The 25,562-nt window shown below is 32.4% G+C and overlaps 2 protein-coding genes across 2 annotated transcripts in view; both read left to right on the forward strand.

The window, feature by feature from the left end:
* The first annotated feature begins 9,323 nt into the window (after nucleotides 1-9,323).
* Nucleotides 9,324-10,403, forward strand: LOC140433673 (uncharacterized). The gene has a single exon (XM_072521653.1). The coding sequence runs from the start codon at nucleotides 9,324-9,326 to the stop codon at nucleotides 10,401-10,403; it is 1,080 nt and encodes a 359-aa protein (XP_072377754.1).
* A 2,917-nt stretch (nucleotides 10,404-13,320) lies between these two features.
* Nucleotides 13,321-25,562, forward strand: part of LOC140434522 (homeotic protein empty spiracles-like) — a 139,699-nt gene continuing 127,457 nt past the window's right edge. Inside the window, exon 1 of the mRNA XM_072522855.1 lies at nucleotides 13,321-14,186. Coding sequence (XP_072378956.1) covers nucleotides 13,595-14,186 — 592 coding nt within the window. The 5' untranslated portion in view covers nucleotides 13,321-13,594. The remainder of the gene's footprint in view (nucleotides 14,187-25,562) is intronic.

A 25,562-nucleotide genomic window follows, 5' to 3' on the forward strand; every position in this document is an offset into this window, starting at 1 on the left:
ATAATATGTCTGAATTGTCAATATAAGTTAGTCAGATACAATTAAATTCTTAGAAGAATTTTTCACCAAGTAACAAAAAACAAAATTTGTTTAATTTATTAATGTTTGTATTTTGAGAACGATTTCCGAAGTGCAAATTGAAATGTCAATAAACGTAATTTAAACTTTAATTGTGGCTTATTCCCATTAAAATTGTAATTGGTTTATTATTGGATTGTTAAAAATGATGAATTGTTCATAAACATCATAAAGAGAAGAAAAACAGAATACTTCGGCCATATAATTAGAGGACCTAAATGAAGACCACAGGGAAATAACTTTACATCACATTTTTGGTGTACTATCTACTTCGCCTTATAATACATGGAAAAGTGAAGGGAAAGAGATAGATTGGCCGAAAGAAACTTTCATGGCTGCGTAATATTAGACAATGGTGTGGTTCCACAGTAGATGAATTATTTCGCGCAGCAGCCGATAGAGAACGGTTTCAGGAAATTGTAAACATGATGATGGTCGATCTGATTACGAAAATGGCTCCTAAAGAAGAAGAATTGGTTTATTATTAATAGTCTTGGATGTATTATCTTCTGTGGTATTAAATTTAAAATGGGGACTGAAGATATTCCAGTTACACCAACAAGAGCTCGTAAGAGAATTCAACAAAAACAAAAATGGTAAAGGAATATTGCTAAAGAACTGCGGTAAGCCATTTTTTATCTGATTTTGGTAGGATATCTATTTTGGGGCGTTTATCTAATACAGCAAGTAGGAAATAAATATAGATATGAAATAAATAAGTTCAATGAAAGTAAAAACAATATTTTTGTAGGCTTTTTATTATTATTTTTGTTTCGGGGCATGAAAAAGTGTATTCAACCGATAAGGTTTAACCAAGTTTAGTAAAGTTTTATTTTAATATAAAAATAATTAAGAATATTACAATTGTTGACCATAATAATCTTTGCTTTCTTAGATTTGCTACTTTTTTATTTAATATTTAACTAGAAACAACAAAAAATAGTTACCGCTATATTTTTTGTTTTTTACAGATATGCACCGGTGGGTCTTCCAGATATACCTAAATGGTTACCTAAACAGTCCAGGATTTCTTACTAGATTTTGTAAAGTTACACCTTGTAAAAGAAGACGATTAAAAAATGACCGTCATGCCCCTAAAACATCCACAGTTAAATGTTTCGTTAGAGCGCAAAATGGTATTTTGCTTCCCGTTTGTCAAGTAACATTTTTAAATATTTTGCATATCAATAAAAATAGATTTCAAGGCGTAATGAAAAGTTATTTTATGACGAGTCAATCACCATCGGAAAAAAGAGAAAGGGACCGAATCAGTTTTAAGTTTAAAAGTAGAAAAGAGTCGGTAATAATTTTATTAAGAAATTCAAATGTGTAGAAGCTTACTACACAAGAAGCGCAACAAATATTAGGCAATATCTTTATCTGTAGGTAATAGACAATCTTAAAGTTAAAGATAATTATTTTCGAAATATTTTTAACAAATGTTTCAATTTATGGTTGCGAACGCCACGAACAGATGTATTCATGTTCTACTTGTTTGTCATTTGATGAGCAAATCAAAGTTGAATCAAATAATGCGCATAAAAAGAAAGACCTATTTATCAACAAACGCGTTCATAAACTAAGAGCAAAGACTTTTTGTTCACTACTACGAGAGACTAAAGATGATTTAATTACAATAAGTTTCGACTGTAAAAAAAATCAAGAAGATACTGCCAAAGGTCCCGGATCAAAACGCTTACTATAGCCGACAGTTGTATATTTATAACCTTTGCTTTGTACAAGGATCGTCAAAAAATAAGCAAACCAAAGAAAAAACTTTCATTTATATGTACATGGACCGAAAATGAGTTTTATAAAGGATCCGATGAGGTAATTTCCGCTTTATTTCATCGACTTAATGAAACAAATTTGGAAGGCATTAAAACTTTGAAATTGGTCTCCGGTGGATGCTGTCGTCAAAATAAAAATTGCATTAGGGTAAGTGTGTATAAGAGCACGCATCTGTATAAGAGTACGCACCTATTATTTTTATTATATATCTCCATCTATTAAAGTAATTTTTACTTGAAGGCTTTCCAAATACATTCCTACTGCACGGTGATAAACAAAAATCTGCATTATCGTCCTAGTTTTGTCAATATGGTCACTGCAAATAGTTGCCCTTCAGATTTATAATTTTGTGTGTTCACAATTTAATCGTAGCGCGAGTAATCGAGTACGCACTTACCGATGTATAAGATTACGCAATGCGAACTCTTATACACAGTTGGGGGACGTGTACGAACTCATCACTATATAGCCCCCCATAAAATTATTAGACCCTCGGAGATATAGTAAACTGATCACCGGCATCCTTTGGAGATTGGTAAACTCATCACCGCAGATAGGTAAACTCATCACCGGGATTTTTGCCTGGTTTCTAATGCGAAAGATTGCCTCTTACCTATTATACTTCTCGTTTATGTGATAATTTAATAAATTCAGAAATTATTTTAAGTAAGTTGCTTTAAAATTTTTAATATTCTTTTAATATTATAAGCACTTCAACGAAATAAGACAGAGAAAACCCAGATCGGCAAAATTAGTGAAAACGAGTGGCAAGAATACTACGTAGAACTACTTACAGAAAACCGTCCCCAATTTCAGGAAGAGAATATAGAACATGCAGGAAATGGGGCATACGACCAGATAGAAATAAGCCTGGCAGAAGTTAAGAGAGCAATCAAGACATTGAAGAACAAAAAAGCCAAAGGACCCGGAGGAATACCAAACGAACTAATTAAAAACGGAACGGAAAAGTTATTCCGCATGCTACATAGAATGTTCGAAAGAGGACTAAATGGAGAAGAAATACCTGCGGAATGGACACAAGCATACATCACATCCATACATAAGAAAGGAAACAGGAAAAAATGTGAAAACTACAGAGGAATTAGTATAATATCGTCAGTAGGTAGACTTTACGGGAAAATTATTAAAGAAAAACTAGAAACTGAAATAATAGGAAAAATTGGAGAAGACCAAGCAGGGTTCACAGTAGGAAAATCATGCCTAGATCATACGTACACATTAGAACAACTGATAGAGAAGAAAATGGCAAAAGGTAGACCGGTCCATCTGGCCTTTGTTGATCTAAAGAAAGCATATGACTCAATACCTAGAGTCAAATTATGGGAAGCAATGAATGATCTCGGAATCCGACAAACACTAATAAAAGCAGTTAAAGCACTATACAAAGAAAACAAAGTAGCTATTAAATGTGGAAATAAAGCCTACAATCCATTTAAGACGACAAAAGGACTTCTACAAGGCTGTGCTACGTCCCTACTCTGTTTAAAATATTCTTGGAAAAGACACTCAAACCATGGAGGAGAAAGTGCGAAGGAATGGGCATACCAGTAAGAGACGAATACCTATACACCTTAAGTTTTGCCGACGATCAAGTAGTCATCGCACAAGATGAAGAAGATCTCAGCTTTATGCTCAGAAAACTAGAAGAAGAATATAAAAACAACGGAATGGAAATAAACTTAAAAAAAACCGAATACCCAACAACAGAAAACAAGGATATGAGAAACCTAGAGATAGACGAGGGAAGACAAATAAATGGAACAGATAAATTCAAGTATTTAGGAACCATAATATCGAACCAGGGAACAACAGAAGAAGATATAAACAACAGACTGAGACAAACAAGAAACTGTATAAGACAACTAAACTCAGTGTTGTGGGATAAGAACATTACGATAAAGACAAAAAAGAGAATATATAACACCCTGACAAGAAGTATCCTGACATATGGGTCCGAAAACTGGACAATAAACAAGAGAAATAGAGGTAGAATAAGAGCAGTAGAAATGGAGTTCCTGAGGAGAAGCTGTAGACTTACAAAAAGAGACAGAATTGAAAACGCAGAGATTAAGCGGAGAATGGGAGTGCAATCAGACATAATCGACTATATAGAGGAGAAGAGACTATCCTGGTACGGCCACGTCAGAAGAGCGGACAGAGGACGCTGGATAAACAAAATCACAGAATGGAGCCCGATTGGAAGAAGAAAGAGAGGAAGACCCCGAAGGTCATTCAGAGATGAAATTGACGAGGCTATGGAGAAAAGAACCCTGCGAGATGGAGACTGGAATGACAGGGAAAATTGGAGAAAACGGTTGAGTGAAGGAAGACAGTGAAAACTGTGGAAATCCTTAGTAGTAGTAGTGCTTTAAAATTTAACTGAGATATTAATATGTCTCACGGTGTGGCCTATTAGACGTATCTGCCAATCTAAATGGTTTTGAGATCTAAAAATTTAGTTACATAGGATTTCGATAGTGAACTTTAAAATGAAAATATTTGTCAATATGTGGTATTTTTGTTTATATCGGAAGTAGTCCCACCTTCGTTATTTGATTTTCAATGCATTTTTATATTTCTCATTGAATTTTCGAGATAATTTGTTAAGCATACATTCGGTCTATGCCGTTTTGGCGCTATTTGACTATCTTGAAAATAATAGACGATTTTGGACAGTTAGTAAATATAAAATATCTGAAAAATAGGAAAAGCTAAAAACTTGAGTGTGCTATTAGTGCATTGAAGTCGAAGGAAACTTAATTTTTTACACGTACACAGCTTTACATTTTATGGCATCATTGGCGGAAATTTTTAAATTTGAAGTAATCAGCAATGCATTTATTGTGACAGAATGCATCAAAATGCTTAAGTACAGTTTCCTATACTTTATTTTTTAATGACTTGTACAAAGATCCCACAATTAGAGTGCTTTTAAAAGAAATTTTTTTACATTTTTTGGTTAGTTTTCGCCATTATTTGTAGGAGTCAATGAGTTGTTCATTTCATTTTATAAACATCATAACAACTAACCTCAATTAGTGTAAGATACCAAATAATTTTTATTCTGTAATTTGTACTAATTTTGTTTATTGTAGCATCCTGATGATGCAAATAAAGATTTGCGAAAGCTTGGTACACTAAAAAGAGTACTTCTTTGTCCTATCTTCGGCTGCACACCCAAATATGTAGCTGTGTTTTGTAGTCTAACTGATCAGCGTTGACTACAGGCGTTTATCGCTTTTTCAGTATATATACTTATATTAGGAGTCCAATTAAGTCGGTACCATATGGAAATTTTTTTATATTAAGTTTTATGAAAAAAAAATTATTCTCTAGTTCTGAATGATATAGAATTTCAATCATTTCAATCAATTTCAGAATCAGATATTAGTATTCTTCAGTCATTTACGCGGTTCGTTAAACAACATGAATTTTATTAAGACTTGAGAATATCCACAATTCATTTTTTTGATAAACCGCGTATACAACTAAAAAAAATTTAATATCTGATCATTGTATTCTAAGTTTTAGATCATTCACAACTTTTTATGTAACATAATTATTATATGTAACACAATTCATAAAACTAAAAACAAAAAGGTTTCACATATGGTGCCGACTTAATTGGATACCCTGTATGTATATATATATATATATATATATATATATATATATATATATATATATATATATATATTATATACATATAACAATGTGACTTTAACAATTTAATTAGAAATCTCAAAATGTAATATCAGAAAAGGTAATCAAAGGTAATTACAGCAACAAAGTAATATTATGCCTTGCCTGCAAGAAACATCTTATGCAGTTAACTTAAAGAACTTAATTACGCTGATTTTTTTCTGTTTAATCGGGATGATTCGCGAAAAACAGTGCGAAACAACTAAACAAAAACGGTATAGAATTTCTACTCATCAGTTGTATGACATTTAGCCTTATACCCTTTCGTCGCACAAGTCCACAAAAGGCAATTCGATTTTTTTAGAGTCTTTCGCAATTGAAATTTGAAATTATTGATAACCATCACCATCATTTTTTGTCCGCATTAATAGAATTTTGTGGAATTCCCAAATAAAAACCAATAAATTGCAGTTGCATTTAAGACATCTGGATTTGGATTATTCTGTGAAATTACCAAAAACTAACCGTTTGCTGGGATTTTATGGTCTATACCTGATCCGGGGTGCAGGTAGGCCAGTGATCAGTTTACCAATCTCTTAGGGTCTATTTTGAAAACCCTACTTTTATGGCGGTGATGAGTTTGTACTATGTACGAGGGTATTTATGGTAATTGGTGATGAGTTTACGTGTACCCCAGTTGGGTACCTACTCTTAAACAATTTTTTATTTGTTTTAAGTTTTTTCTTTATTTTCAGATTTTAAATTTATAATGAGTCGGTACAAGCGAAAAACCGATAGAAAGTTAATTTTTAGTGAAGAAAAGTTACGAGAAATACAACAAAAATTAGAAGCAGGATGTAGCGAATGATATGGGAATAAATGAGGCCACATTAAGAAAAAGATTAAGGTGTGGAAATGTACCAAAATCATTGGGACGATTTCAAAGCGATATTCCAAGCGACCTAGAAGCCGAAATAGCACAACAGATACGAGAATTAGATCAGATGTATTATGGAATTACAAAAAAAAAATTTGCAAATAGCAGCGTATAAATTTGCTAAATCTAATAATCTTTCTCACCGTTTTAATAGAAATCTACAAATGGCTGGTGAGTCATGGGTAAGAGGATTTTGTCAACGGAACAAAATTGCGCTTCGACAGCCAGAAAAATGTTCGATGGCCCGAATTATGGGTTTTAATAAAAATGAAGTAACAAGATGTTACGATAACCTTAAAAATCTTTATGAACTAAGGCAATACTCTCCAAGTTCAATATATAACATGGATGAATCGGATTTATCAACCGTGCCTAATAAATCACCCAAGACATTAGCGAGCAAGGGAAAGAAACTTGTAGGGAAGGTAGCTTGTGCAGATCGTGGACAACTTGTAACGGCTATATGTTGCATGAACTCCAGAGGTAACTATATTCCTTCAGCACTCATATTCCCCAGAAAAAGAATGAAGGAAGAACTGTTTTTAAATGCACCATGTGAAACTCTGAAATTAATTTCTGAATCTGGATATAATAACACGGATCTTTTTTGTAAGTGGTTAATCCATTTTAATAAGTTTTCCAAACCCAGTGCTGAAAACAAAGTTCTTTTAATTCTTGACAATTACAGCTCTCATCGTGACCTGCAAGCTATAAAATATTGACGAGAGAATCACATTGATCTTTTATCTCTACCGCCTCATTCAAGCCATAAACTACAGCCACTGGATATTGGTTTGTTGGTCCTTTAAAAATAAACCTACAGTAGGGAATGTGACAAGTGGATGGTAAATTATCCAGGTAAAGTAATTACACAATTTCAAGTTGCTGGATTATTTAGTACTGCTTATGGTTCTGTAGCAAATATTCGGAAGTCCGAAAATGCTTTTAAAGCATCGGGAATATATCCGTTTAACCCTGATAAGTTTCATGATATGGATTTTGCCCCCTCCTATGTTACCGACGTACCTTTAGACAATCCAGTAAGCGCGGTAGTAGATAATACTTCAAATGGAGTCCATGTAGAAAAAGAAAATAATGGACTTCAGCTTTCAATACCATCTGAAGTAGTACCTCCTTCAAAGCAGCCTGAGAATAAAGATGATCTAATCTCTTTTCACGTTACACCGCCTCTCGATGTGGCTAATCTTGATATGGAATGCGAATATGGTGTATTAATACCATCACAAGCTAGCACTAATAGCTTAAATATGTCAGTGTCAGCGGCAGATATTTTACCATTATCCAAAATTAAAGAAAAGCCTAATCGACGCAAAACAAAATCTCAAAAGTTCGAAATACTTTCCAGTAGCCCATATACAAAAGAACTTGAGAATGTGGAAAAAACCAAAGAAGTAGAACAAAAAAAGAAGACGGAACGAATAAAAAGAAAATTAGTGCCTAGTTGTAGTAAATCATTGCGCAAAGGTCAAAAAGAGAATAAAGAAAATGATTCTGATGTAACGTGCCCAGGATGTAATGAATTATATTCAAATTCTGTTGAAGACTGGATCATATGCTATCAATGCAAGAATTGGTGACACGAATCTTGTACGCCTTACGTAACAGGAGACTTCATGTGTTTTAACTGTGAGGAGTAGCAATGGATTTAAAGATGAAATAAAAATGAGTTCTAAAACATACTTTTCATATTTCTTTTTTATGTATTTGTGTTGCGTTTATTTTAGAAACAAAGTTTGATTTTTGGCGTGTCTTAATATTTTTGTACAGTTCAGTAATGTGCGTACTCTTATGCAAATTTGTGTATAAGAGTACGCATTAGCAGCTTCGCAAACAAAATTAAATATTTCTTATTTGAATATAAACATGGTTGAAAACTATTCTAAAACATCTTTTTAAATGGTTGATTACCAATGTGAGGAATGATAAGTAGTCCATTTTCGTAAAAATAAAAAACTGTCGCACTTTTAATATTCAGTGCGTACTCTTATATTTATTTATATGCATTTACCCTATAGTTGCCATATGCGCTAGATGGTTTTTGGATGCCACACATAACTTACATTTTATTGAACTTATATACCCAGTCACAGGTCACCTATTTCTTCCTGGCGATCGCGTTTTTGGCAGAATGGAACAAGTGTTGGAGAAAATAGAAGTTATTGCCAGGCCAGAGCAATACAATGAGGTATTCGGTCAATTTGGCAAAATAATTCGTATGGGAAAAGATTTTAAAGTTGCTAATTGTAAAGAAGAAGCCTATAGGGTGTTAAAAGGCTCTGTCTCTTGGCATTTTAAGTTTTTAGTTATTAAACGTATTATTTTAACCAAGACTAAAAATGGATTAAACGTTTTGGTACGGGGAGAGCCGCACTATCGAAGCGATATTAGAAAACCAAAAAGTGTTTGTAAGGCTGGAAAAGATATCACGATAATTAATCCTGATATTATTAAATTGGGACTTATCAATGAAGTTAACCCATTAAAACTTTGGAACGTTTTGGAGAAGAGTGGAAAAACTTAAGAAATCTTGAGTTTTATAATAACGTTTTAAACACGAATAATGATACGCTAGAACCGGCGATTACACTTTCGTCCAAAATAATGAGTGTCATAAAAGAAGGTATACATTTTCGTCCAAACCCCTAAAATTGAGGTATACAAGTTCGTCCAAAGGGTCAGGTAAATTTTCGTAATGCTTTTCGAAGAAGCAATTAATATTAAATATATAAATATGTACGAATCTTGGAGTTTATTCATTTGTGAAAATATTCTCAGTGTTTATATTGCTATAGTCTTGAATTGTGTTATGAAAATCATTTATTCTTGAAACGTTATGAAGAATTTCGGCAAACGTATGGTGGCGAAAAAAAGTGCAACGAAAAGAGATGCTCCTCTTTTATTCGTGAATAACTATAAATTCAATTTTTCCGAAAAGTTAAAAAGTGGGGAATCACGCTGGAGATGTCGTACCAAAGGTTGTAACGCTGCCGTCTACACAATTGGGGATGATATAGTAATTTCTAGACAAAACTTAAATCATTCTCATGATAGTCTGGAGGCCAACTGCATTCAACAACAGTTTGTAAGAGTAGCAGCTAAGCGTAAAGCTGCAGAAGATATAAGTACTCAACCCAGGAAAATTTTACATCTCGTTTTAAGTGAAGAAGAAAATACCAATTTAACTATTATGAATTTGAAATCAGTGAAACGAAGTATTTATAATGTAAGAAGAAAATTACTCCCAGTTTTGCCAAAAACGTTAGAAGAAGTACTGGAATCATTAGAAAAATTAGAGGACCCTATCATCACGTCTAGAAATGAAAACATTTTATTAGTAAATGATAAGAGTGCAAAATTGACTATTATATCTTGTGAGACAAATCTCGGACATTTATGTAAGTGTTCTAGAATATATATGGATGGTACATTTAAATATTGCCCAAAATTCTATTATCAAATGTTTACAATTCATGGATACTACAATGGCCACTACATTCCACTAGTATTTTGTTTATGGCCAGATAAATTATCATCTACATATGAAACATGTTTCAATTTGATAAGGACCAAATGTTTAGAGCTAACTTTAAATTTTCTTCCAAAAGATATTGTCATCGATTTTGAAAAATCAATTCATGAGGCTGTTAAATCAGTTTGGGGTCAATCTAAAATAATCGGATGTAGATTTCATCTTTCGCAGGCTTGGTGGGGTAAAATTCAAGAACTTGGCTTAACAAATGATCACAAAAACAGAACTGAAATGAGAAAATTGATTGGTTATTGCTTTGGTCTTCTTTTTCTAGATCACCAAGAAGTCGGTGATTGTTTAGTTTTTGATCTGATCGAAATTATGCCCGAGAGTGTCGAACTAAATGCTTTTATTAATTATTTAGTTGGGACATATTTATGTTGATGAAAACTCAACATTTCCATTGATACTGTGGGCTGCAAAATCATCAGAAACTACGAGAACAACCAATGCATGTGAATCTTTCCATTCTGATTTACATAAATCTTTTAATACATACCATCCAAATATATTCGTGTTTTTAGAGGCTATCAATCAATATCAAAATAAGATCTACATTAGAATTCAAAGTATTCATAAATATAACAGACCTAATAACAAAACTGTAGTTCGTGAGAAATTTTTGAAAAGTAAAAAAGAAAATTTGAATGAAAAAAACTATTACTAGGCTGGAATATGATAAATATACATCCCATTATTTTAGTTTTTAAGTAAGTTTATTATTATTTGCTATTTATATTGTAAGTTGTAAATGAAATTCACTAATCTAAGATAATAAATTTTATAACGCAGTAAGATAACTTTTTTTTTTAATTATGGCATTGATCCCCGCTGAGCTCGACCCCTGGACGAAAATGCAAAATATGCAAAAATATTTGACTTGGACGAAAGTGTTATTTCTTCAGGCAAAAATTTAAGGTAAAACTGAACTCATTACGATATTCCGGACGAAAGTGTTCTGCTCGCTAGAACATATTATTGATTCTGAAAAAAGAGATATTGAACATATTGAAGGAGAAGCTGATGCTTGTGATGAAATTTCCGATTTGGTTGTTTAAAACTTTTTTGTTCCCTAAATACTTGTTTTAAGGATTTTTTCAATAAAAATTTAGTTTCAAGGAATTTGTGTGTTTTTTTGCATTCATATATTGTTTTTCTGTTGAAAAATCGGCAATCTTCAAGTGTTTGAAGCAAAACCAGGAATCTCCAGGAAACTTAAATTGTTAATTACTTAAAATTTAATGAAATAATTAGGTTCATTTTGTGAATAACTAAAGCCAATGTACAAATAAATATAAATAACAAAAAACAAAAAAAAAATAAAACGCTAAATTTTTATTAAAAAATTCTATTTCCTGAAAAATTTGTCAAAGTGGGGATTGCTGGTTTTGCTTCTGGGCCCCTCAAATATAAACATAAATTACTTATGAGACAGTCAATAAAACGAAATCAATAAAAAGTAACAAAAATTACCACAAAAACAAAAATAATAGTTATTTATTGTACAAGACGATAAAATTGTACTTTATCTACGAGAGCGTTTTTTAGCGTCGAGACGTCAGTCGAGACGCTAATTATGCTCGAGAAGATAATGCGATTTTATCGTCGTGTACAATACAACATTTTTTTCTATAGCAAGACTTCAAGTTCAGGTAAAAAATATAATTTCAAAGAAAATTGTAATTTTTAGCACAAAAATCGCAATTGTGTTGCTCCGTTGCTAGGGATATGAATTACTCTGTATCCAATATAAAATGCAAACATGTGTTTAAGCAAACGAGTACAAGTTGTGATGGTCCAAAAATAGATATTTCTAATAATGTTAATTGTAAAATTTCAGTTGTTTTTAATCCTTAATGTGTTTGAATTTGTAAATTTTATTGAATAAAAAAAAGTTAAAACATTTTATCTACTCTTGCTGTTAAAGTGTCACTTTATCTACCCTTGTGGTTAAAGTGATACTTTATCTACTCAAAACAGTTGTTATAGCAACACTTTAACATTAGCTATGAAAAAAAATACAAAATTATTATGTATGATTAATTAGTATCCAGGTAGATATAATGAAGTAGCGGCAAAGTGAAATTATAATAGAAAAAAAAACGAAATCAACAAATTACACTATAAAAATAATTTTTAATATAATTATTATTAGGTACTAGGAACAAAGACAATCATACACAAGTAAAAAAGTACAAAATATGCAATAGCCATATCATAGAAAAAGCAAAACGGGGCAATAAATGAATTCAAACGACAATAATATTGTGGAAAATTGTGTCACGCTTTAGACAATATAATTAAATTTATATATTTATATTTATATGTAACATTAAAAAAGAAGATGAGGTCCAAGATTAAATATATAAAATAACTGAAAAAAAATATAAAATAACTGAAAAAAAATATAAAAGAAATGAAATATTTAGAAAATAATCTGATGAGATAAAAAAAAATAAATCCAAAAAGTCCCAGAAGACCAATGAAATCCTAAAAAACTATCACAAAAGAGCAAAATACAGTAACTAGGTATATTTAATTTTAAAACAGGCGAACTCGGGAGCATATTTTCGCTTAGTTTCTACTGATTTCTATACATAGATGCTAGTATTCTATACAAATGTAGTATCGAATGCGAATGATTTCTAAATATGATACTGCTAAGTAGGTACACATATATCCACGTTAAATTAAAATAAAGCTATAAAAACTAACGAACAACTTAAATAATTTTAATGTCAAATATACCTGGAATCTAACTAATTTAATAACTCTCAGTCATTATATCGATTATTCAATCGTCTGAAAACCTGACGCTAAATAAACCAATTAATTCTTCCAACAAAAAATTATAATTACATAAAATGTCCGAGTGGGTACTACAATAAAAACAGCAACTAAAACTCGGCTGACACCTCAATTACTAGAACTAAATGACATTGAGCTCCGCCTCACTCACAGCGCGCGCATGCAAAGGCGTTACCCAGTCGATAATTTCAAAAACAAATATGCGACTGTCAACCGGCCGTCTTGATCCGTAAAAAAGTCTTAACGAATAACCTGTTTGTTTTAACGCTAACTATGCCATAAGTGTAATATCGCTGCATTTATCGCTCTCTAAACGGGTTTTTCACCGTGCAAATAAGGGGCGTTTACCAAGAACCTAATTCCATTTGCATCGCTTGTATCCGCCAATAAGGAGCCGGCTTTCTATCGCTGGGATTGAACGCCGTAAACCAATCCTTAGTCCTCTACACCCTACTTACTCCCCCTCCCAGCTAAACTCTTCAACAACGTTTATACCAGTTATTAACTCACGAGATTTGTAAGTGGTAGCAGCAGCGACGTTTTTAAATCAGTCATTATCGCTCACCACATTTTAAAAACGAACTGTGGTAACGAGTGTAAAGTGATAATTCTTTCGAACATAACTATTGTTAACGCAAACTGTTAATAAAAAACAAAAGTGTTAAGTGACTTGCAATTTTCTATTATCCGACGGATCGTGTTTTAGTGTTGAAACTAGTGACAATGGTGTTAAGAAAATCGCGTTGTCCAAATATCCGGAAGAATCAATGTTAGCGCTACAGAGTTTGTCTTTATTTAAGTGCTTAAACCCAACCATGATGCCTCTGGCACCTACTCCTATAGTTGCTGTGCCTTCGAAGCCGAAAATAGGTTTTTCGATAGACTCGATAGTCGGCGGAGCACATCAAGCCAGTCCGCAACATTCGCCTCTCCATTACTCAGAGAGTTCCGCACCTCTTTCGCCCAGTAGTGACGCTGAAAATAGACTTAATGGTTCACCCAAGCAATACACCAGCTCTCCTCAAAGATCTCCGCCAATCTCTCCCAAACCTCCTATAATGGTACCAGGTATACCAGCACACACGCTAGTGCGGCCTAACCCTACGTACGATCCCAACTTGGTACCAAAAAATGGTTTCTTACAACCAGAAATGATGCACAACCATGGACAGCATCCGTTCGCCTTGGCTGCCCATTTTCAGGGAGCGGCTTTGGCTGCAGCATTAAGCAGCGGCCAACATGGTTTTCCAGGACAGCCTTCGCCGTTGGCACAGCACGCGCAGCCTAGAGACAGTTACCCGTTGTATCCCTGGCTGTTGTCGAGGCATGGGAGAATATTCCCACATAGGTTTCCAGGAGGTAAGTTCACAATATTATGGTTTTAATAGAAAATTAAACGTAAATCTTTATTAGCGTCAATAATTTCGAAAATTACTTTGCACAAGTTTCTACCGGGGTCTATAATTGAGCAAATTTGCATATGTCTGTAGCTGCGGCTTCAATAGTAGTTTATTTGGGAGTCTGGAATCTCTTTTAGGATTGTCTATTTTAAAAGATTTTTGAATATTTTTTATTTTTTTTAAATCGCCATCTCCGCTCACATCAATTTGTTTCTTTTTGCAAAATGTTTGCTATCTGTGCATGCATAGAGTGGAATCAGTACCTTGGTATTAGATTATTTAAGAACAAATTAAAAGAGTTTTTTGTATGTGCTAGATTTATTTAATTTATGATACATTGTATTTCATTACTAGTATAAAATAGTACAAAAACAATTAGTCTGCTGTTAGGTACTTATTATAACTGACAAGTATCCTTACTTATGAAGACAATAATTTAAAAAAATGTATCACGTTTGCAATATGCAGTTCTTCTCATCTTCAAACATCTATATTTTTGTTGGTTTATTTAGTTTCGTTTGATTAAATTATTTTTATCTATTCGATTGTATCATTTTTATGTCATATATGTTCTTATATCTTTAGATGTCCATGCCTATTTCTATCTTTACTCGTTTTCTTATTTTTAAAATAAAAATCATGTGCTAAGTTTCTGTATAAATTTCAATTATTGTGGTTCCTCTATCAACAATTCTTTGCTTATACACTTTTTTTTATCTTTTTTGCTTTTTTTTTGTAGAAGATATTTATTATATATTTTGCAGGTTAACTTGGTAAATATTATGTTAATTGCCAAGATCGATTTAAAAGGATTTAAAACACACCGGTTTACAAAAAATAGCGGTAAACTCTAACAGATTTAAATCAAAAATGATTCTAATGCGAAACTGGCTACACAAAAAGTGCTATAAAATATAACAAAAAAGTCAAGGTAGAAAGCATTATATACCCACGTAACAAGAAAAAGAAACAATTTAAATATTGCATTGGTATATTTTGTTTTGATTTTTATTTTCACTTCTATATAGAAGTTTATAGAATAAACAATTTATATTTATGTTCTAAAAATTCAATAATTATTGTTCCATCAAGTTGTTGTTGGATTCTGCTGGAGCAGTTTTTTTATGTTTTTATGGATTACGTACATCTTCCATTTATTTATTTATGTTTTTGGCTATCAAAGACTCTTTTAGTTTATGAATGCCTATGAACGTTGACTACAACTATTTTTTAACCAAGACTCACAAAACTAACGAAAATATTTCATATTCATAAAATACAAAAATAATATCGAAATTAATTTTTTTCAGTATTATTGCATATCAGTAGAATTAACCATAAATTGAATATTATTTGGTAATAATATTCATTGTAGGTACCTATATTATAAAATGTAGATCCACATTCTATGGGTGCATCTAAATTTAAAATTTTTTCCATAGTGTAAAAAATTTAAATATACCTAATAGTATAATACAATGTCAGCATATAGAATAAAATGATGTTTAAAAAATACCAAAACGTTCCAAGAATTCCATGGGATCTTTCACAGGAAATAATATGTAGCATCGAAAGGGCCAGGGCTGTGTAGTAAAGAACTGACAATGCAATTTAAGGAACGCTTACCTAATATATTTTATATTTATTTCGTTTTATTGTACGTTGTTAAGTCGTGAACACTGTTAAAGCTGTGGAGAAGATAAAACAAGCATATAAAAAAACCAAAATCAAAACCACGTGGAACCGCCGCCGAGAAAGATGTAAATGGCAAGTGAATAGTAATCACAATAGTGACAGTAGAAGAGATTCCGGAAAGTTTAGAATCTCCTGGCTTGGACGCTTAGAATTATATTACTTTTACTAGGAGTTTCCACACTCTTCATTGTATATCTTCGCTTCGCTATTTTCTCTAGCCCTTTTCATCCTGCCAACCTCTATTTTGCATATTTTTTGTTTCTTTTGCCTCGTTTATCTGGTCTCTACATAATTTTCTGGATGTTTAAGTATTTCTTCTTCCTATAGTCCATTCAATAGGTTCGGAACACTGGGTCGACTCTTCTGACGTGTTCACGCAAGATTAGTTTTTTTCATCTACAGAATCGATTATTTTGGAGTTAATATCCATATGTTTCTTAATCTCATCATTATTTTTATATCCCGACTTAACTTCTTAGTAATTCCAACACTTTTCTCCTTGTCTTGTCTTTAGTTTACCTATTAATTATCCAGTCTTGGGCACGTTAGTCGTAGGTACTTCTTGTTGTGGTATATATTTTTATTTTTGTTTTTATTGTAATGGTTTTCTTCCACAACATTCAGTTCAATTATCTTACATATTCTCGGGTTTGTTTTAGTTTATTATTTATATATTCATCAGTTGTTACTACTGCTTGATATTATGCATTCTAAATATTTAAAGTGTGTAAAAAGTCTGTATTAAGTTGATTTATTCTCATTTGTCGATCTCCAGTTGTGTTAAGTTGTTTAATATTAGGTTTTGCTTACGTTTATTTGAATTTGTATCTTTTATGTTTCTGTTTTTCTTTTCTATTTTAGGGTTTAGACATTTGTTGGTTTCGATCAAATTTTGCTCCACATTTTCAAGAAGCGTTGCACACTTATTTTTTGGGTTTGCGGTTTGGTATTTGGTTAGCTAGTGAATTTTAATTTGTTCTATTTATTTGTTGGTTCTATTTTATTTGGAAAGTTTCTGAAAAATCTTATTTCTCTAGTTTGGATTCTCGAATTATCTCTTTGCGTTAGTAGATGTGGCCATTGTCTTATAAGGTTTAAAATTGCAGGGTTCTTCAATGTATTTCAACTCACTGTAAATTATTTCGATTTTTCTCTTAAAATCTTATTTCTCTAGTTTGGATTCTCGAATTATCTCTTTGCGTTAGTAGATGTGGCCATTGTCTTATAAGGTTTAAAATTGCAGGGTTCTTCAATGTATTTCAACTCACTGTAAATCATTTCGATTTTTCTCTTTCGAGTACTTGGAACTTAAGATGACTCTTGTTCTAATAGCTGATTGTCAATTACTAGTTTCGTTCATATGGTGTCATGGTCCTCACCTTGTACGCGTCCACTGCTGGACATAGGTTTTCCTCAGCTCTTTCTATCTATCTCTGTCTTCTGAGATTTGGATCCATTTACTACTTACACGTTTCAGGTCGTCAGCTCATGTGGTTGGTGGGCTGCCTCTGCTCCGTAGTGCTTTTTGTCTAGGCCTCCACTCGACATTAGGTCTTATCCATCGGTTGTCAGATAATATGGTGACGTGTCCTGCCAATTTCATTTTATCGACGTGATTCTTTTGATAGCGTCTGTTGTTTTAGTTCTACGACGTATTTCTTCGTTTTCTCTCAGAGAGATACCCAACATCTGGCGCCCTCTGACGCGAATCTTGTTTACTACTTACCTTTTTTGTTAGTTGTTTCCACTCCATAAGTGAGTATAGGTACTACATACTGGTCAAAGATTTTCCTTTTGAGGTGTAGGTATGGGTAAGTCCGATTTAATTTACCAAACGCTATTCAGGTTATTTCTATGCGACGTGAAAGCTCACATATCTGGTCATCTCTGCCGAATATCTTTTCCATCGACAGCAATATTACGATTTAGTACCAGATTAGTCATTATTTGCATTTTGCTCATGTAGTCCGTCGTCCAAGGAAGCGTGATATAATTTTCAACATTATTATTGCATCACCGATATGATCGGCTATAGGGACGATGTCATCTGTGAATTTCAATTGACTGAGCGTCTACCCATTTATGTTGATATCATATTCGTTCAGATCTGTCTCCTTATAAGTATGTCCTAAAAGTGCCGTGAATAGCTTTGGAGAGACGGTGTCTGCTTGTATAAATTCTTTATACCAGCTGTATAAAGAATTTATTTGTTTTTTTGTTCAGATATTCTTTCGCTAGTTGTGGGATTTTGGTAGATATGCTGGATTATGTTAATGTAGCGATGATTTATGCTTTTAACATTTTCTGCTAGCTTATAGTATCGAATGCTTTCTGGCAGTCCTTGAATATCAGTATTAATAGTTTGTTGTATTCTGAAGACTTCCCTGTAAAGTTCTTTATCAGTAGTTAATGGTCGTTAGTGCTGTATCCCGATCTAAATCCAGCTGGTTATCAGGGCTGATAGAAGTCTAACTTAGCCTTCAGGCTTTTTTGATAATATGTATAAAAAATTTATATATGTAATAGCAAACTGATGGGATAATGGTTTCTTCGGTTTTTTATGTGGTATTTTCTTTCTAACGTCATTATTTCGTGATCTTTTTTGTTTATATTTGCATAACAAATTTCTTACACACTAGATACAGTTTGTAGATGGTTTCAATTTTGCATTTTCATGTGATCGTATTATTTTTGATGCTGAGTGCTGGACTGCTTACTCCGTTTTAGTTTAAATACCTTGTTCATTTGTTTCCATTCTTTCGCAACTGTTAAACTTAGTAATTTCTGATTTGCAGAAGCAAACAGGAGATTCGAGTAAAACACACTTCTTTTCAATTTGTCTTTTTGCAGACCAAAAGTGTGTATGATCTTAAAATAATAACAAATAACTTTAGTAATATTTGTCAACACTTGGTATCACTAATATATTAATACGAGTTGGTACATCAACACTAGCAAAAGAACAAGAATAGGTTTTAGGTCGGGAAGATCATGCACCGACGCTATATTTATAATGAGGCATACCGGCATATCTGTGTTTCGTGGACCTTCAGAAGGCTATTAATCGGGCCAAATTAAAGGACAGTACCCACTTATTGTAAGCAAGAGAGATAAGAGCGTTTCACGTTAAGAAAATAACATTGCGGAGATGGGGCCATGTATTTCTTATGGACGATGGAAGCGCAGCGATGCCACGATGAACACAAGCACGATTCAGGGTTGTATAATTTGTATTTTCGTTTTCACAGACATGAATTAAATTAATGTTTTTTAACGTAATTGACCAAAAGTGCCCATTCGAAACAAGAGATGAAAAGTAGGGAAAATGATTTTAATTAAATAAATAGTATTTACAAAAGACAATTTTATTTTATCTTATTTTAATTATAGTAACGACAGTTTATTTGTTTTTCGGTAAGAATATCATATACCATGAATCATAGAAATCAGTAGAAAATATTGCTTAGTTAAATCATGCACTTTGCCGGCTATTAGAGATTTAAAAGCAAATAAACGGACCGCTTGGAATGCATGTATCTAATTACTAATTACAACTTAAAATAATACGGTGTGCGTATGTCAGCGATTTTATGTCGTTCTCTGAGACTACATAATGATAATAAGGCTTTGTGGTTCTTCAGTTGTTCTGACTTTACAGTTAAATGATAATTGGAAATGTAAATTCGAAAAATATATCGACAATCTAGTAAACCGCATGCCTGAGAGTTTTGGCAACACTGATCTCCATAAGCCTAATGTTATTTTCTTAACGTGAAACGCTCTATAGGAATAATTTAAACGATCGAAAATATCTACCAAAACAACACAATAAAAGTAAAAGTAGAAGAAGAACTAACTGACCCTGATGAAGCTGGCAATGGGATAAGAAAAGGAAATTCTCTGAGTCCTCTATGGTTGAACCTTATTTTGGATAAAATAATAAAAAAAGTAAGAACAAAAAAAGGATAGGTACCTACCAAATGGAAGAAAATCAACTTATCAAATAATCTGCTATGCAGACGACTATTCTGATTCTACTCTCTCAAAGTAAAGATTATTTACAACGTATGCTGCACCAATTTATTATGTTAATTTTCCTAAAAAAAAAAAAAAACAAAATACATGGTTATAACATCAAATTTACTAAGATGCAACTTGGAGCTGGAAGGTCAGATAATAGAACTAGTGATGAAGTTTAAACATCTAAGCATCACATCTCGATTCAGAATACTCGACACAGGCACGTAGAAGACACGCAGGTTGTTGGAATGAAACAATATTAAGAAATAAAAATATCGGGAAAGAAATGAAAGTCAGAGTTTACAAAACAGCCATCAGACCAATAATGGCATATGCGACAGAAACACGACCTGGCACAGAGAGGGCAATAAAGATGTTAGAAACAGCAGAGATGAAAACACTTTATAGGAAAAATTGATGGTAAAACACTATGGCGCAGACCTAGAAGTACAGATATACGACGTAGATGCAAGGGGGAAAATATCAAGGATTGGGTAGGAACTGAAGAGTAGAATGGAACGATTCTATAAGCCGAATGATAACAAATAGAGTAGTAAAGAGGGCGAGATACGCTTCCCCAATAGGAAGACGACCACTTGGAAGACCACGAAATAAGGCATATATAAGGGACCAATAAGGCACATTTAAAAACAGACAGAGTCATAATTATTTCTAATTAAGGAGGAGATTCTTGCTCCAAAAAGAAAAATCGAAGCTTGTAAATAATTTTAATTCGAGGTATTTGGACTCTTGTCAAAGTAATATCTGACTGGTTCTGAGTAATTTATCACCTATTGTAACGGCGAAGTTGAAAATGTGAATAAAATTAATTTATGCACAATAAAACCAACACCACAATCGCATTTTATTATGTTAAAACGTTTTTTATTAATCGGGAATAAACATGAACACATTAAGCTGGGCGTGGGTGAAATCTACGTATAATTTATGCAAGTGATAAATGATTTTTAAGGAAGCTGAACAATGTAGGTACGCGCATATTTGTTATAGTTCTAATGGATAACTGATAGCAGTCAACAGAATGTTAATATTACAATGGTCATTTTCTTCGGCCTATTTTACCGAAATAAAAACAATGGACAAAAAGAGTTTTTAGTCACTAAGGGATATTTTTGAATTATATCTGATAATACCTAGTATTATTATTACCTAAACAAATACACTCATAGACAAAAATAACGAATATTTTGGAATTTTACAATTTTTTTTGTAATCACCAGTATTTCAAAATAATTTTGAATTAATGATGTCACTTATATGGTAGGCTAATGTACTCAATTGTTTTAAAATTTTAGAGTTTTATTCAGCGTTTAGTGTCATTCGTGCATTTTATCATAAAAACCTTGTTCACGTAAAGGAAAAATCATAATAATTTGGTTATATTAAGTATATTGAAAAACCATAGTTTAATTTATTAAGTTTAATTAAATATTATTTTTATTTAACTAAACTTAAAACAAATATGCCACCAATTCGATACTGCGATGAAGCCCAAGCAGCACAGATTTTAATTTTGTACGAGGAAGGATATACACAAAAATGAGGCCCAAGGTGAACTATCGTCACTTCTGCTAACCACCTGCCCAAAAGAACTGTGGAAGTCGCCGCGAACATGTTATGGACAACCGTTTTTTTATCTTAAGTTGGTTAGGAATGCTGCCCCGTATAGAAATATTAAGAATACCAAGTGCATTCACCAATATCATCTTGATTTGTACTTGAGAGATAGATCTGTCTTTCTAAACTTTAGTTAGGCAACTCGTACTATCCGTTGTCGTACCAATGCGTATCCGAATTTCTTCGTAGTTTCCATCCTTAGTGATACTAGATATCCGAGATAGTTTAGCTGCCTACTATCTGGAATTCTTGCAAGTGGTTACTCAGCTGAATAGTGTTGAATCTATCTATCACCATTATTTTTATCTTGTCTTCAATAATTTTAAGACCAACTTTAATGCTTTCCAACTCAACACTCCCCAACAGATCTTGCATTTCTTGTTGCAATAAAAAGCCATTGGTCAAAAACCATTAACTATGCAATATGATGTCGTCCTAATGTTATATGGAATATAGGATATCGGAGGACCGCTGTTTAGAGTCTGTAATCAGATGTTTGAATTCTATTTTTCGCGCACTCCTCCATAGTTCTTTTGTGTTGGTGTCAATTTGATTTTCAGTATCGTATTGTCAACCACCGATTTTCCTCTAATAGTTTCATTTATTGCATAGTCCAGTAAAGTTAAACTAACACATCTTCTCCAGCACACCTTTATATACCCTTACTATCTTTCTAGTTAAGTTTACAGTACTGAATACTGTTTTACTTTTTTTAGGCATAGGCTGTCTTTTTTTAGGTGTAGGATGCCTATTTCAAATGCATCATATTTGTTGCCAAAACTGGAAACCGAAATTTCATGCTATAGGTTTTAAAAATTAGGCTCTCATAATGAAAATTTTATTGATCTCATGAGAATCGTAAAAAATGGCAAAAATCGTGCAACACTTATTTGTTTAACACCTTTATAAATATATATAAAAATTCTCTTTTCATTTGCAGCAAAATACAAAAACGGCATACGAACGCTGCGCTCCTTACCTTTAAAAGTCATTTTCACTTTTGTCGATAGATCACTCTGATCAAGAGATATCTGAGGCATTCAAAATCGCCGGTCACTTCAAGCGTTGTTTCTGAGAGAACGGTTCATTCTACACAAAAGGTGCTAATAAATATTTCTATTCAAACTTATCTCAGCTACATTTTTTGTTTGAAACATTTTTTACGGCAAATAGATTCTTGGTACATCGTGTTTCCTTTATACTAAAGGGCGTTTTTCGGGGAAGTCGGGAATGGAAGTGGTAAACTTTTTGTGCATCTTTTTTGGGTCCTAAAATTGACTTTCTCAGCAAAATTTAGCTTGTTTGTATGTTTTTAGAGTTCAAATCTCTGACGACTGGATTATTATTACAAGGTAGAAAATGAGAAAACCTTTAAAATTGTCGACGGTATATAATAATCATAAGAGCAGTACAAACTTTTTCTTAAAGTAAAGATTCTTTTTTTCTAACTATGTAACTATTTTACTTAAATGAATAATATGCGATTAGTAATTTATGATAGAAATATATTTATAATGTCAATGCACTTTCTATAAGGAACATAAAGACGAAGAATGAAAAAAATTCCTTCCCCATGTTACACGAGACATTTTAAATACCAAATTAAGTCCACTTTTGAAAAAACTCAAACTCTTTAGACTATAATTTAAACCATTTAATGAATGTATCAACTGGCTAATAACTATTTAGTCCTGACATCAATTTCCTGTCCCTATTTGATGAACTGAAGCAGAAGATAGTAAACAAGATATATAATTAAAAATTAAAAAATCATTTCTGTCTTGCTTCAAGCCGTTTCAATTCTTCGAAAACGGCGTTCGAGGAAAACAACTGACGGGTTGATCGGTTTCCGATTTGGTTTTGATCTTACCTATTTTTCTGTTTCGAAGTTATTGTTTCAAAAATTAATCGAGCAACAAAGGTGAATTTGGGAGCAGGTAGACGCACATTAAAAGAGGTTAACGTTTGGTACAAATATTAATAAATATGTAAATATTCAAAAGTTTTTAAAATATTTTTATCCGTCACCCTTGTTCTTCTTTTCTTGTATAGTGCTTAGTAGACCATGGAATCTCATCAGAATATACCTTGCAAGTTGATTGATTTACCTTTAAAAATACTTATGCATTAGCATTCTTTTAATTGTATTGAGTGTTGCTTCCATTTCTGCTGTTGCACCAAACACATTGTGACGTTTTTAAATTTTGCATGATTTTTATTTGCAATTAGCCAAATAATGATTCTTTTTTTCATCCATTTCGTTCCATCCAACCTTTCTCCTAAGACCTAAATACTCTCACTAAATAAAGGTCACAGTTCTTCCATTACCAGCAAGATCATACCCTAGGTGCGAAGGGATGTTCAGTATGTTATGTCCCCTCGCTCCTTGACGTTTTCTATATGTTTTTTGGTGCGTAGATTCGATTTTTCGACGATACCAGACTGAAAACCTGTCAGATAATTTGTAATTAACAATTTCATTTTTTAGATGATTATATCTACTAAACTATTGGAGATATTTAATTTTACTGAAATGAAAATTGTTCCCATTAAAAAAATAAACAATATTGCGTTTGGTGCACTTTGATCCCATTGTTAGGACCAGAGTTATAACAAATTTCGTGAAAAATAATTGCAAAATAGACATTTGATTGGGCTTTAACTCAGTTTTTATACTTGTGATTAACTTTTAAAATCCTCTCATTTTAAAGGTAATTGTTTTGGTTTAAACGAAAGTTTGCAAAATACTTTATCTTTATTAACAAAAAAGTTATAAAAATTAAACTAAAAATTTCACTGAAAAGTTGCGAATTAATTTGTTTATAAGAGTTTTAAACAAAATTCAGCCGTAAACGTTGGCAGTTTTGTTAATGGAAGTTATAGAACAATTCAAAACGAACACTTTAAGCTTTTATAAATGCTTATATATTAATTTTTTGTCGAGATATTGTAAATTGATTTAGGCGCGCGGTTTACGCGCGACCGCCTTCATTGAGAGTTGACAGTATGCCTCAGAGTGCCTTAAAAGTTTCATATCTTGGTCAAAAATTAACATAGAAACATTTACCAAAGCTTAAAATGTTCATTGTGCGTTTTTCTATAACCTGCATTAGCCAGGTTTTTAAATTTTATAGCTTAATTTTCTTTAAATCTCTTATAAACAAATTAATTCATAACTTTTTAGTGAAATTTTTAATGTTTAATTGATATAATTTTTTTTAATAATAAAATTAATTATTAAAAAAGGTTATTTTAACATCTGAGGCTAGAGACTTTGGTTCTAAGTGCGAAATCATGACCTCTAAAGATATATTTTATCTTCATAAATACTGATCTTGTCTTTTCTATGCGTTATTTTATTTTGATGGTTAGGTTAACTGTTTATGTTGGTATCAAAGTATATGTAGCTATTAACTCTGTCAATTCGCTGTAGGTTGACCAAAAGATGTGTATTTTGTATGACTAACTTGTAACCGACTACCATGTATTTTGGTCTTTTTATTAAGATCCAGCCTATACTCTCTACTGATATTTGATATGCGTTATATTTTGTATATAAACTCTCTAAATTTTTAAAAAATGTACTGCGTCGTCAGCATATCTAATGATATTTAGATGCACTCCGTTGACTAATATCTCTTACTCTTATTCTTTCGGCGCTTATGCGAAGATATGTTTATAGTATATGTTAAATGATAACGGAAATAGCATATATCCTTGTCCCACTCCTCCATATATCGATTCCTTCGACGAGGATTACCTCTGTCAATCGATAATCAACTTAAATGTTGTAAATTTGTTTATAGTAGATATTATAGATGATTTTTAGGTCTCTATTATGGAAGTCCGCTTTTTGCCTATCTGTAGACGACAAAATAAATATATACGTCGCAGTTGACATCTTTAATTCAGAACTTGTACAGAGTAAAGAGCATGCCTTGTACCTAAAACATTACGGAATCCAAATTGTGGTTGTCTTTGT

Source organism: Diabrotica undecimpunctata, chromosome 2, assembly GCF_040954645.1.
Source record: "Diabrotica undecimpunctata isolate CICGRU chromosome 2, icDiaUnde3, whole genome shotgun sequence".
Lineage (NCBI taxonomy): Eukaryota > Metazoa > Arthropoda > Insecta > Coleoptera > Chrysomelidae > Diabrotica > Diabrotica undecimpunctata.

Bases quoted from the DNA above. Each gene is read 5' to 3' on its own strand.
- LOC140433673 (XM_072521653.1), top strand. From the start codon at position 9,324: ATGAAGAATTTCGGCAAACGTATGGTGGCGAAAAAAAGTGCAACGAAA.